Source organism: Staurois parvus, unplaced genomic scaffold (genome assembly GCF_062004578.1).
Source record: "Staurois parvus isolate SC_StPar_1 unplaced genomic scaffold, SC_StPar_1.0 ptg001387l, whole genome shotgun sequence".
Lineage (NCBI taxonomy): Eukaryota > Metazoa > Chordata > Amphibia > Anura > Ranidae > Staurois > Staurois parvus.
The window spans coordinates 277,074-291,048 of NW_028319183.1; the positions used below are offsets into that span (position 1 = coordinate 277,074).

The 13,975-nt window shown below is 48.4% G+C and overlaps 1 protein-coding gene across 1 annotated transcript in view; it reads left to right on the top strand.

The window, feature by feature from the left end:
- Nucleotides 1-13,975, top strand: part of TBCD (tubulin folding cofactor D) — a gene marked incomplete at its 5' end in the record, with an annotated part of 278,426 nt that overhangs the window by 245,261 nt on the left and 19,190 nt on the right. Inside the window, 2 exons of the mRNA XM_089661798.1 lie at nucleotides 12,199-12,320; nucleotides 13,348-13,425. Of these exons, the coding sequence (XP_089517924.1) occupies nucleotides 12,199-12,320; nucleotides 13,348-13,425 (200 nt within the window). The remainder of the gene's footprint in view (nucleotides 1-12,198; nucleotides 12,321-13,347; nucleotides 13,426-13,975) is intronic.

Genomic DNA, 13,975 nt, shown 5'->3' on the forward strand with positions numbered 1-13,975 from the left:
CACTCAACAAGCAGTGTGCTGAGGGGGCACCTGTGAGAGCGTGCGCTCCGGATTCGGGCTGTGTGCATCCATAGACACACACAGCACAAACAAGCTACGCCCCGCTCCCTTCTCGCAGGAGTTTGACCTATGGCTCCCGCTGCTCTGTGTCTCCTTAGAGACGATCGGTGAGGGGAGTCAGGTGTTTAGAGAGGGAGTGGAGGGAGGGAGTTTTACCTTATTGCAGGGCAATGCATTGGGATAAAAACCAGTTTGACTTTAGAACCACTTTAATAGGTGTGTGCCCACCCCAATACTACCTGTATTTCCAGCCCCTTCTAGATAACACGAAGGTTCCATGTCCTGCAGGCGTTTCATGTTGTTATTTCTGAGCTCTGTTCTACTAGTCACAGTTTCTGCATGTTGGTGGGCAGGCAGCTAAAACAAAGCAGCCGTGGTTCACTCCTAGGTGTCGGAGGACCTTCCACCTCCCATCAATGAAAAACAAAGCGGTATGTTACCTATGCTGCTGTTTTCTTCTGTACTTACCAGCCCAGCAAATCCAGAATTGTCCTCTTCACCTGCTGATCTCCAAGTGCAGGTTCCACCGCATGCCATCATCTCTTTGTGATTTCTCAGACCGCCCCCTGATGATGTCCCACGTCATCCCGCAGTGAGAAGTCCGGCCCTGTGTTGTTTATTGGAGCAAGAGTGAGATGTCATGAGATTTTGGGGTGTGGAAACTTTTACTTTCTGAGATTATGTGTTGTAGGGTTCCCAGGAGGGGACAGCATGTACACCACCTTCACCTAGGTGAGGTACACCCTCCCCACCCCCCAGTTCCTGCTGTATTTGATTCTATGGATGATGAGCTATCAGTGCCCACGCAGGCAGTCCAGGAATGTGAAATCCCTGCTCATTCAAAGTAGAATGATTCTGATTGGCCAGCGCTGGCACAGACCATCACTCTGATCTGTCCCAGAAGTGCTGCACAGAGAAGATGGAGAAGAGCGGAAATTTCAAATCTCTGGACTGCTACATGGGCTGAGTGGGCATTGACAGCTCAGCTGCAGTCCAGCCCACCAGTCTGCAGTCATTGGTTGCTAGGACTGACACTGCTAGGACAGTGTCCTAGCAACCAAATGACATCACGTGTGCCCCTGCAGCAAGCTTCTCTGCCCACCTCTTGCCCCCTGCAGCAAGCTTCTCTACCCACCTCCTACCCCTTGCATCAAGCTTCTCCGCCCGCCCCCTGCAGCAAGCTTCTCTGCCCACCTCCCGCCCCCTGCAGCAAGCTTCTCCGCCCACCTCCTGCCCCTTGCATCAAGCTTCTCCGCCCACCCCTTGCAGAAAGTTTCTCCGCCCACCTCCTGCCCCCTACAGCAAGCTTCTCCGCCCACCCCCTGCCCCTTGCATTAAGCTTCTCCGCCCACCCCCTGCAGCAAGCTTCTCCGCCCACCCCCTGCAGCATGTTTTTTTCCCCCCACCTTCTGGCTACAGGGACATATGCGTCATGTACACCATTCAGATTGATGGGCTTTACCAACCTATAGGTGCATGCTAATGGGTCACAACTGATCAATAAGGATAATCGGATGGGCACATTTGATGTAAGGGGGCACTCTGATGGGCACACCTGAATTAAAGGGGGACACCTAATATAAGGAGGCACACCTGATGTAAAGGGTCACACACTGATGGGAAAACATGATGTAAGGGGGCACTTTGATGGGGTCACATGATGTAAGGGGGCACTCTGATGCGGTCACATGATGTAAGGGGGCACTCTGATGGGAACACGATGTAAGGGGGCACTCTGATGTGGACACATGATGTTAGGGGGCACTCTGCTGGGGTCAAATGATGTAAGGGGGTACTCTGATGGGGACACATGATGTAAGGGGGTACTCTGATGGGAACACATGATGTAAGGGGGCACTCTGCTGGGGTCAAATAATGTAAGGGGGTACTCTGATGGGAACACATGATGTAAGGGGGCACTCTGCTGGGGTCAAGTGATGTAAGGGGGCACTCTGATGGGGACACATGATGTAAGGGGACACTCTGATGAGGACACATGATGTAAGGGGGCACTCTAATAGCAGACACTTGAGATTTGGACCTCGGCTTGAAGAAAATTTTAGTAACCAACCATCTTTGAATTTCAATTCAATACCTCTGGTGTATGGTGTTGGTTGCCCTTTAAGTTTTTTCTGAAATGGTGAACTAACCCTTTAGGTAGCAGTAGTACTGGGAGCACTTGAAGGGTGATAAGAAGCAAACTGGATGCCCCGTTTTCACACCTGTGTGTACAGGGGCCTATACAATTTGTGTATCAGACTTAAAAATGACCAAATTGCTGATGGTTCTGGTACAAGCTGTGTCCGCTGGAAGCAACAATGCCATCTATACGGATATAGGCCATCCCATAAAGCAGGTATACAGTGAGGATTATCTGCAATCAATGATACGTAATTGTATCACAAACCTGTTACTTTCTGGATGAGATCCCAGGAACTGTTCTGTAGCCTCCACAATGCCGCCAGTATTCTGCTTCCTCTCCCGTCTTCTGTAGAGGTTAACGTGGCGCCAAAATAATGTTTGATTTAGAAGTGGCGTTTGTTTTCTCCTTTAGATGAATGAATTACAGGCCTGACCATGGGACGGTTGAGAACATCGACAACTGTCTTATATTAAATTTCTTCCCATTTCTGAGCACTTGACTGAAGCCCCGCAGGAGGAACTCGCACAAGCCCCTTCTTGCCTGCAGGCCTCGCAGCATCAGCAGAAACCCACAATCAGTGTAATCGGGGCTGATTATTCCGATTAGGTTACACAACGGTAATTACTGTTTACATATCTGGAAAAACCATTTCACTTTACTCGTCAGCAAACACTTAATCTCCCAGTTGGGAGTGCGGTGCCGGCTTTGTGCAGCGTGAGACACTCAGAGCACAAAAAAGGCCTTTCTGGCCATGGGGTGTGTATAGGAGGCTGGCCTTGTGATGACAGGGACACAAAGATGACAAGTCCAGGAGCCTGTCCTGCCACAACTCACAGCCTGCTATTGTATAAATGCACATACTGTGACAGCGACAGGCTGCTTGTTCTCTGTTGTGGCCGTGCATCCTGGTCCCATGAAAACAACGACTTTACTAGTTTGTGGGCTGCTTGTTCATTTACAGGGGAAATCCAGGCGAGAGGAATATTACCTGCAGGTAATCTGCTTTTTCTGCATCTTATATAATGGCTACTTAAAGTGGTTCTACAACAGAGATTTTAGAGAATGCATTCAGGTAAAAAACCCTTCAAAATCTGCCAAAAGCCCCCCCCCCCCCCCCCCTTTAATGCGTACCTGAGCCCAATCTCTATTCAACGCTGTTCTCATCTGCAGCAGCTGTTCTCCTCTCTCTGTTCTCACTGAAAAACATTGGCCATTGGCCCCTGCTGCTGTCAGTCAAAAACAGAGGGGAGGGGGCGGGGCCGAGCTATGCGTGTCTATAGACACACACAGCTTGGCTTGGGAGTGAGCCCAAACAAGTCCTGGCCTTAGCAAGTGGCTCAAAGAAAAGGAGGCGCGCACAGCACCAGCAGGGGACCCCAGAAGAGGAGGTTTGGTATCTCTCAGGTACGCATACAACTATTTATTATTTTAATGAAAAAAATAGCTTTACAATCACTTTAATCTGCAACAGACTAATGCAGGAAATGCGGCTTCATTCCTTGCAACAGGCTTGGAGATAGCTTCTCCAAACAGAACACCTGAAAACAGCAAGTGTTCTTTTTACACCTCGGTAAATATCGTGATTGGCCTGGTGTTCCTCCTGGACTCAGCAGCTTGGCTTCCCCATTACCCCAGCAAACCTTGAAAAGACAATATGAAAATAATTTTAGTTTCCAGCACAATCACTGGTATGGTTTTGGCCAACATATAGGCACTCAAATGTCAAGTCTTTCCATTCTCCTTCACGTACCTGGAAGATGCTTGAAGGCCACATACTGGTTAAGGTCTGACACTTGGGATGGGTGACAGGTTTCCACGGACACTATAACATCCCAATGCCTACAATATCCCTTAGTTGTGAGGCTTTGGATGTAACCAGTATGTAGTTCATGAGAGAGCGAACACAGGTCAGGTGGAACCTGCATCTGCTTCTCTTATGTCTGCAGCTCCTTCAGTGTTGCCCGGATCAGATTGCACTTTGCTGCAGAATCTCGGTGAGGAATACTGGCCATCAGCAGATCACAACCACGGCAATCTAAGTAGTAAATTGTTTCCACGTGTGACCTCTTCAGCACACACTACATCTGTGGATATGCAAGCCCTGAAGAAGAAAAAAAACAAACGCGGACTCCGGTGACTTCCAAATGGTATAGTTTATTCAGTGGCGGGTAACGACACACGGTCACAACTCATACACTATAAAAGTCGACTCTTCATTAAGACATCAGCGTCTCCCATTGGCAGGAGTGGCTCCATTGTTGGGTTTGGATCATTGCAGAGCTCTCCTGACTCCGCTGGATGACCTCTCGTGTAGTCAGAAGCAATATGTATTATATATTGTTTCTGGTTCTCAGTGCTTGGATTAATCTCCAGCAAATTAAACATCACTCAAGCAAAGCCCAGCGCCCCATTTCCCTGAAAGGTGATCCGCCTGTGTAAATTATACTGTGCTGCCGTGTCGCCTTTTATGTGGTGAGGATCTGCTCAGTAGCTCTGTTATTTTTTCCTCCAGTTTTACATACCACAAGGGTGAGCTGGATGGAAAGTCAAGAGCCCCAAACACAGAGGAATTCCTGCACATTCTTTCTGTTCAATAATATGAATTTATATACTGCAGAAACCAGAAAAACACTGCGAGGCTTTGTTACAGCAAAAATGTATGGATGTGACCCATTCACTGTTACAGAGCGTGCTACAGCGCAGCCACCATTGCAGACCTCATAGTGCAACCTTTTACACTGCCTTCCCTTGTACTCCATGCAAACCTGATCTCCTTCACTACTCATTATTGCTGATGCCATACCAACTCACCAGTCCTGACCTTCATTGATCATCAACACAATTGGCCTCCACGCCATGTCTTTCCCTGTCCTCACTTTACAGTTGATGTCCTGCTTTACTTCCTCAGTTATCTAAAGATCTTTCTTCTACACTGTTTTTCACATCTGTGTTGACCTCTCTTCCCATCATTCTCTTATGACTGACCTCTCTTCTGCTCCCTCCATCATCACCAACTTCTCCACATCCCACCACTAGCACACCACCATTTCCCACACCAATCACTGCTAGCCTACCTTCCTGGCATCCCATCACCACCAACCTTTCCCTCACGTCTCCACTGCTGACCTACCTTGATTACATCCCATTGCCACTTATCCCTTTCCACTAAAATGTACCACTGCTGACCACCCTTCTTCACATACCACTACCGTACAGTCTCCTTCCTTGCAACTGCTGACCACCCTTCTTCACATACCACTACCATATATTTTTTATTACTGTTGCTGATCTCCGTTCTCCACACCAAACTAAATCTGGCATTTTCGTCTCCACAACCAACTACCACTGACCTTCCCTCTCTGCACTGCACTACCGCTGACTTCCCCTCTCTGCACCCCGCTACTGCTGACCTCCCCTCTATGCACCCCACAACCGCTGACCTCCCCTCTCCGCACCCCGCTACTGCTGATCTCCCCTCTTTGCACCCCACAACCGCTGACCTCCCCTCTTTGCACCCCACAACCGCTGACCTCCCCTCTTTGCACCCCACAACCACTGACCTCCCCTCTTTGCACTCCACTACCGCTGACCTCCCCTCCTTGTACTCCACTACTGCTGACCTCCCCTCTCTGCACCCTACTACTGCTGACTTGCCCACTACTGCTGACCTCCCCTCTCTGCACTCCAATACCGCTGACCTCCCCTCTCTGCACCCCAGTACCACTGACTTTCCCACTACCGCTGACCTTCCCTTTCCACACCCCACTATAGCTGACCTTCCCTTTCCACACCCCACTATAGCTGACCTCCATTCTCCAAAAACCAAGTATGGCTGACCTCTCTTCATCACACCTCTATAGCTGACCTCCCTTCTCCACACCCCACTATAGCTGACCTTCCCTTTCCACACCCCACTATAGCTGACCTTCCCTTTCCACACCCCACTATAGCTGACCTCCCTTCTCCACACCCCACTACAGCTGACCTCCATTCTCCAAAAACCAAGTATGGCTGACCTCCCTTCATCACACCTCTATAGCTGGCCTTCCTTCTTCACACCCCAATATAGCTGAGCTTCTTTCTCCATGCCCCACCACTTCTGACCTCCCCTCTTTGCACCCCACTACTGCTGACCTCCCTTTTCCACACCCCACTATAGCTGACCTAACAACAGATGTGAACAGAAGGACCTTATTTTGTCATGTAGCCGGTTATTTCTAGGTTTTCTTAAGTTTCATTCATAATAAACAATCTGTAGAAGGAGAAGGAAAATTGGAAACGGAATATTTTCCATCTGATGTTTGTAGAATGAAGGGTTCTCGTCCGCTCCGGTTCCTGGCTCTCGGCACACGCTTTGAAAGAGGTACGGCTCATCCACCAGGGACAGCTGCGGTGAATAGCCGTGGCCTGGTGCCACGTTTAATGTACTGCTCCTCCGCTGGAATCTGTCAGGACACGACTCTCCTTTCACAATCCTTCTTTAAGTGGCTTTTCATTATATTTCTGTTTTCTATAAACCGCCGTGTGATTAGCCATGTGAAACCCGCCATCTCCACCGACTTGCTTTTCATCTTCGCTTTATACCGAGCTATAAAAAGTCCCTGGCAGTAAACATCGGAGGAAAAATTGATGGGACGGTTTGGCGCAGGTACCAGAATATAGGATATTATTACACGGCCTGAGATTTCTAGACTCCTTTCTGTGCCAGGACTGCGAAGTCTTCCTCCTAAGTTGTCTGTGCTAACCTCTGAAAGGTAAACCTGGGGTGACGGGTCACATTTCACTTCTCTGAGGTTGGAAGAGGTATTAAAGCACAATTCTCCAAGTACAAATATTCATTACACACAATTTAGTTGGCTGGTCTGAGGAATGAACCAATACCGACTCCGGACCCGGATACACTAAAAAATGTTCAATCAGCCTTTTTGTGTGCTTTTTAGACAACACGTGAGTGCTGTAGAGCAAGCTGGAACCGTGCTGATGTTTTGTTTACTGTATCACATTCATATTGCCATTGATAAGTGAGAATGTATAATTTTGTATATATTTTCTTTATAATGATGAAACCAAAACCATAGAATAAATGTATCATATTTACCAACTGCTGCCAGCAGGTGGAGCAATAGAGTTCCCTGACTTCAGGACTTTTGCAATTTTGTACAGACCTACAGCTCTGCAATTGGCAAAGCTCAAACTCCCTGCTGGTTGGGGAGCTCTGGCTCTGATTAAACGGGGGACGTGTCAGACCTCTGCAGAGAGACCACTCCTTCCACGCAGATAGCAATAGTCCTTCTCTGCAACATGCTGGCAGGGCTAGGCTTTCCAACTCTCTCTAGATAAAATGAACTGCAAGGCTTTGGATTTGATGCCCATGTAATGTACTTAATTATTCTTATTACAGGTACATATATAGAGCTGACAATGTACTCAGAGCTTTACATATATATTGTACATTCACATCAGTCCATTCCACCAGGGAGCGTACAGTCTAAGGTCCCTAACTCACATTCATATACAGTGCATCCAGAATGTATTCCCAGTATATACAGAGCATCCAGAATGTATTCCCAGTATATACAGAGCATCCAGAAAGTATTCCCAGTATATACAGAGCATCCAGAATGTATTCCCAGTATACACAGTGCATCCAGAAAGTATTCCCAGTATATACAGTGCATCCAGAAAGTATTCCCAGTATATACAGAGCATCCAGAAAGTATTCCCAGTATATACAGTGCATCCAGAAAGTGTTCCCAGTATATACAGTGCATCCAGAAAGTGTTCCCAGAATATACAGAGCATCCAGAAAGTGTTCCCAGTATATACAGAGCATCCAGAAAGTATTCCCAGTATATACAGAGCATCCAGAAAGTATTCCCAGTATATACAGAGCATCCAGAAAGTGTTCCCAGTATATACAGAGCATCCAGAAAGTGTTCCCAGTATATACAGAGCATCCAGAAAGTGTTCCCAGTATATACAGAGCATCCAGAAAGTATTCCCAGTATATACAGAGCATCCAGAATGTATTCCCAGTATACACAGTGCATCCAGAAAGTGTTCCCAGAATATACAGTGCATCCAGAATGTATTCCCAGTATATACAGAGCATCCAGAAAGTATTCCCAGTATATACAGAGCATCCAGAAAGTGTTCCCAGTATATACAGAGCATCCAGAAAGTGTTCCCAGTATATACAGCGCATCCAGAAAGCGTTCCCAGTATATACAGTGCATCCAGAAAGCATTCCCAGTATATACAGAGCATCCAGAAAGCATTCCCAGTATATACAGAGCATCCAGAAAGTATTCCCAGTATATACAGAGCATCCAGAAAGTGTTCCCAGTATATACAGAGCATCCAGAAAGTGTTCCCAGTATATACAGAGCATCCAGAAAGCATTCCCAGTATATACAGAGCATCCAGAAAGTATTCCCAGCGCTTACCTTTTGCCACATCTTGTTATGTTACAGCCTTATTCCAAAATGGATTCAATTCATTTTTTCCTCAACATTCTACAAACAATTCCCCATAATCACAACCTGAAAGAAGTTCGTTTTGAAATCTTTGCAACTTATTCAAAATAAAAAACGACAAAGAACTCATGTACACAAGTATTCTCAGCCCCTCCCCCCATGTACACAAGTATTCCCAGCCCCTCCCCCCATGTACACAAGTATTCCCAGCCCCTCCCCCCCATGTACACAAGTATTCCCAGCCCCTCCCCCCATGTACATAACTATTCCCAGCCTTTGCTCAGTACTTTGTTGAAGCCCCTTTAGCCCCCATTCCAGCCTCGAGTCATTTGGAGTATGATGCTACAAGCTCGGCACACCTATTTTTTGGCAATTTCTCCCATTCTTCTTATCAGTACCCCTCAAGTTCCATCAGGTTGGATGGAGAGCGTTGGTGTACAGCCATTTTCAGATCTCTCTGGAGATGTTCAATCGTGTTCAAGTCTGGGCTCTGGCTGGGCCACTCCAGGACATTCCCATTGTTGGCCCGTAGCCACTCCTTTGTTATGTGGGCTGTGTGCTGAGGGTTGTTGTCCTGTTGAAAGATGAACAGGTGCCCCAGTCTAAGGTCCAGAGCACTCTGGAACAGGTTTTCATCAAGGATGTCTCTGTATATTCATTTTGCCTTCAATCCTGACTAGTCTCCCAGTTCCTGCCACTGAAAAACATCCCCACAGCATGATGCTGCCACCACCATGCTTCACTGTAGGGATTGTATTGGCCAGGTGGTGAGCGGTGCCTGGTTTCCTCCAGACATGATGCTTGGCTTTCAGGCCAAAGAGTTCAATCTTTGTTTCATCAGACCAGAAGGTTTTGTTTCTCATGGTCTGAGAGTCCCTCAGGTGCCTTTTGGCAAACTCCAGGTGGGCTGCCATTTGCCTTTTGCTGAGGAGTGGCTTCCGTCTGGCCACTCTACCATACAAGCCTGGTTGGTGGAGTGCTGCAGAGATGGTTGTTCTCCTGGAAGGTTCTCCTCTCTTCACAGAGCAATGCTGGAGCTCTTTCAGAGTGACCGCCGGGTGCTTGGTTACCTCCCTGGCTAAGGCTCTTCTCCCTCGATCACTCATTTTGGCCAGGCAGCCCCCTCTAGGAAGATTCCTGGTGGTTCCAAACTTCTTCCATTTACGGATGATGGAGGCACTGTGCTCATTGGGACCTTCAGTGCTGCAGACATTTTTCTGTACCCTTCCCCAGATCTGTGCCTTGATACAATCCTGTCTCAGAGGTCTACGGACAATTCCTTGGACTTCATGGCTTGGTTTGTGCTCTGACATGCACTGTAACTGTGGGACCTTCTATAGACAGGTTTAAGCCTTTCCTAATCATGTCCAATCAACTGAATTTGCCACAGGTGGACTCCAATCCACTGAATGTCCCACAGGTGGACTCCAATCCACTGAATGTCCCACAGGTGGACTCCAATCCACTGAATGTCCCACAGGTGGACTCCAATCCACTGAATGTCCCCACAGGTGGACTCCAATCCACTGAATGTCCCACAGGTGGACTCCAATCCACTGAATGTCCCCACAGGTGGACTCCAATCCACTGAATGTCCCCACAGGTGGACTCCAATCCACTGAATGTCCCACAGGTGGACTCCAATCCACTGAATGTCCCCACAGGTGGACTCCAATCCACTGAATGTCCCCACAGGTGGACTCCAATCCACTGAATGTCCCACAGGTGGACTCCAATCCACTGAATGTCCCCACAGGTGGACTCCAATCCACTGAATGTCCCCACAGGTGGACTCCAATCCACTGAATGTCCCCACAGGTGGACTCCAATCAACTGAATGTCCCACAGGTGGACTCCAATCAACTGAATGTCCCACAGGTGGACTCCAATCAACTGAATGTCCCCACAGGTGGACTCCAATCAAGTTGTGGAAACATCTCAAGGATGATCAGTGGGAACAGGATGCACCAGAGCTCAATTCTGAGTGTCATGGCAAAGGCTGGGAATACTTATGTACATGGGGGGGGGGTTATTTTTAATAAATTGCAAAGATTTCAAAATGAATGTCTTTCAGGTTGTCATTATGGGGTATTGTTTGTAGAATGTTTAGGCAAAAAAGGAATTTAATCCATTTTGGGAATAAGGCTGTAACATAAAAAATGTGGCAAAAGTTAAGCGCTGTGAATACTTTCTGGATACACATACTGGGCCCAATTTAGACAGGAACCAATTAACCTCCCAGCATGTCTTTGGAGTGTGGGAGGAAACTGGAGTACCTGGAGAAAACCCACCCAGGCACAGGGAGAACATGCAAACTCCAGGCAGGTAGTGCTGGGGTTGGGATCTGAACAGATGACCCAAGTGCTGGCAGGTGCTAACCATTTTGCTGCCCAAGCAGAACTTGACTGTATCTGAGCACCACAAACAAAGTATATTGTTTAATCTATTTTTAGTATTCAGAGCAAACTCCCCCATACATCCAGGTCTCCATGATTTATTTTGTTGAGGAATCACTCTGAAAAACACCCCCTTAGCATTTCTAGCCGTGGTCATCTTGAGTAAGGGCAGATTGTATAGCATTTACCTAATAGCATCCATCTTCCCTTAGCTCAGGCAGACAGACAGGGAGGTGTGCTTAGCTGAGAAATCCTCTTCTCCATGAAGACTCCTGCCCATCAGAGCCCCCCTTACTTCCAGGAGTGCCCATCAGAGCCCCCCTTACTTCCAGGAGTGCCCATCAGAGCCCCCCTTACTTCCAGGAGTGCCCATCAGAGCCCCCCTTACATCCAGGAGTGCCCATCAGAGCCCCCCTTACGTCCAGGAGTGCCCATCAGAGCCCCCCTTACGTCCAGGAGTGCCCATCAGAGCCCCCCTTACTTCCAGGAGTTCCCATCAGAGCCCCTCTTAGGTCCAGGAGTGCCCATCAGGAGGACTGGGGAGGGTCATGGCTGAATTGCTGCAAGTCGGGTAAAATTGTGTAGCAATCTGGATGCGTCCCACCGACTGTAATTTGGAGGCCCCACATAATCATTGCTGTATGTGCCTGGCCTGTACCCTAGCCCTGTACCCTAGCCCTGCAGCCTTGCCCTGTGCCCTAGCCCTGTACCCTTGTACCCTAGCCCTGTACCCTAGCCCTGTGCCCTAGCCCTGTACCCTAGCCCTGCAGCCTAGCCCTGTGCCCTAGCCCTGTACCCTAGCCCTGTAGCCTTGCCCTGTGCCCTAGCCCTGTACTCTAGCCCTGTACTCTAGCCCTGTAGCCTAGCCCTGTGCCCTAGCCCTGTACCCTAGCCCTGTACCCTAGCCCTGTGCCCTAGCCCTGTGCCCTTGCCCTGTACCCTAGCCCTGTGCCCTAGCCCTGTACCCTAGCCCTGTACCCTAGCCCTGTACCCTATCCCTGTAGCCTAGCCCTGTACCCTAGCCCTGTACCCTAGCCCTGTACCCTTGCCCTGTACCCTAGCCCTGTAGCCTAGCCCTGTACCCTAGCCCTGTACTGACCTTCTCCACCTTCATCCTGTACAGGTGAGATACTCTGCACAGAGTCTCTTTCAATACCTCCGGGACATCCAGAGCGATGCGGAAGCCATGGATTCCTTTGTCGAGACGTTGCTGAAGGTCTTCAAGGACAACCAGCACAATGACCGGTATCACAGCTGATATATCTCAGTTCTCATTCTATGACTTCTTAAACTAGCAGGAGGCCGCTTAGCCAACAACTACAACTCCCATCATGCAGCTGGTACTTGTAGATCCCTGCAGGTGGCCGCGCCCTCCTTGCTCGGGGTGGAGTTTCTGTGCCGCTTTGTGTCACATTTCCTCCACTTCCAATAGCAGGATTGCCCCTCTGCTGGAACCCGTATCTTCCCTCCAGCAGACGTCTCCTCCGATGGCTGTACTCAGATATCACCTGTGAGCGGCGTGCCATCAACTTGGCTATGAGAGCAGAGTGACTGAAAACTACATTCTCTCCCACTTAAAGGGTAACTCCACTTTAGTGGGGAAAAAGCAAATAAAAAAATAATATAGTGTATACAATTGCGACACAAGTCATATTGTAATAAAAATGACCTTTCCCTTTCAATCTGCAGCCGCTGTAGTTTTTCTGTAAAATGCAATATGGCCGCCTGGAGGCGTTGTGTACACAGATGGTATACAGATCTCCTCCCCCCAGATATGGCATTTCCTGATTGTTTGATTGGCTCACTGATTTTCCCAGAACGCTTCACTAGGATACAAGTCAGATTTTAGGTATCTTCTGCAACTCAAATATCATTTTTAGGTTAGACGTCTCTTAAGGGATGCAGACCCTGCCACTTTCCTGATTAGAACCCTGCAAGTGCAGCGGCTGATTAAGAACAAAAACGTTAGTCCCATTCACTGAGGGCGCTTGAGTGGAGTACTCAGGTGTGGTGCTGTGATGTTTTCAGGAAACTATGTACAGCACTCTGCCGACCCCTCCCACCAGCCAGGATCTGTATGCATTGCATAGAGAGGCACAGGGACCCAGTGGTGAGTCTAAAATAAGGTATGAAATGTAAAGATTTTATTTAAAAATGTAGTTAGTATGTTGGTAAAGCTGAGGAGGGAAGAGAGGAACCAGCGAAGGCAGATTCCGTTTCAGCTCTAAATTGTTCAAAACTTGATAAACATCATTTACTGTTTCCTCTGCAGAGTCTCTATCCCTTTGCTGAAGATGTTGGACCAAATGTTGGCCAATGGCTGCTTCGAGATCTTCACACAGGAGGAAAAGTAAGTATTTTGAATTGTATAGAACATGCCGAATATTTATAAGTAAGGTAGGGGCGCACCTACAAGGGTTGCAGGGGTCGCAGTCGAGACCCAGTCACATGCTCTGTGAACCCCCCCCATATGCCTGGATAGAAGGAGCGGCAGGGGCAGCCACATATAGAGGAACATGGAGAGATTGGTTGCTCTATATGCAGCCACCCCCACCGCTCCAAGTAGCCATCATTTTTTGGTGCTTCCCTGAGCTCTTTCCTGCCCATCCCCCTCAGCTCTGCCAGGTTCCCCCCTTCCCTCTGTCGCCGGCTGCTCTTTTCCGCTGGGGGATCTATCAGGATAGAGAGCGGGGAAGGAGCCGGTAATGAACAGGAGCCTCTATACAGAGCTATATCCTATCCATTCATTCTGTGCAGCTGAGGCTACAGAAAGAGAGATTGAGGGCTGTGTCCTCAATCTCCTTTCTCTGGCTCAAAGGTGAAACATCTGTTTAGACCCCCTGATATCTCACCAAAGCCCCCTAATGGGACTCCTAAAAAGTGTAAAAAAAAAAACATTT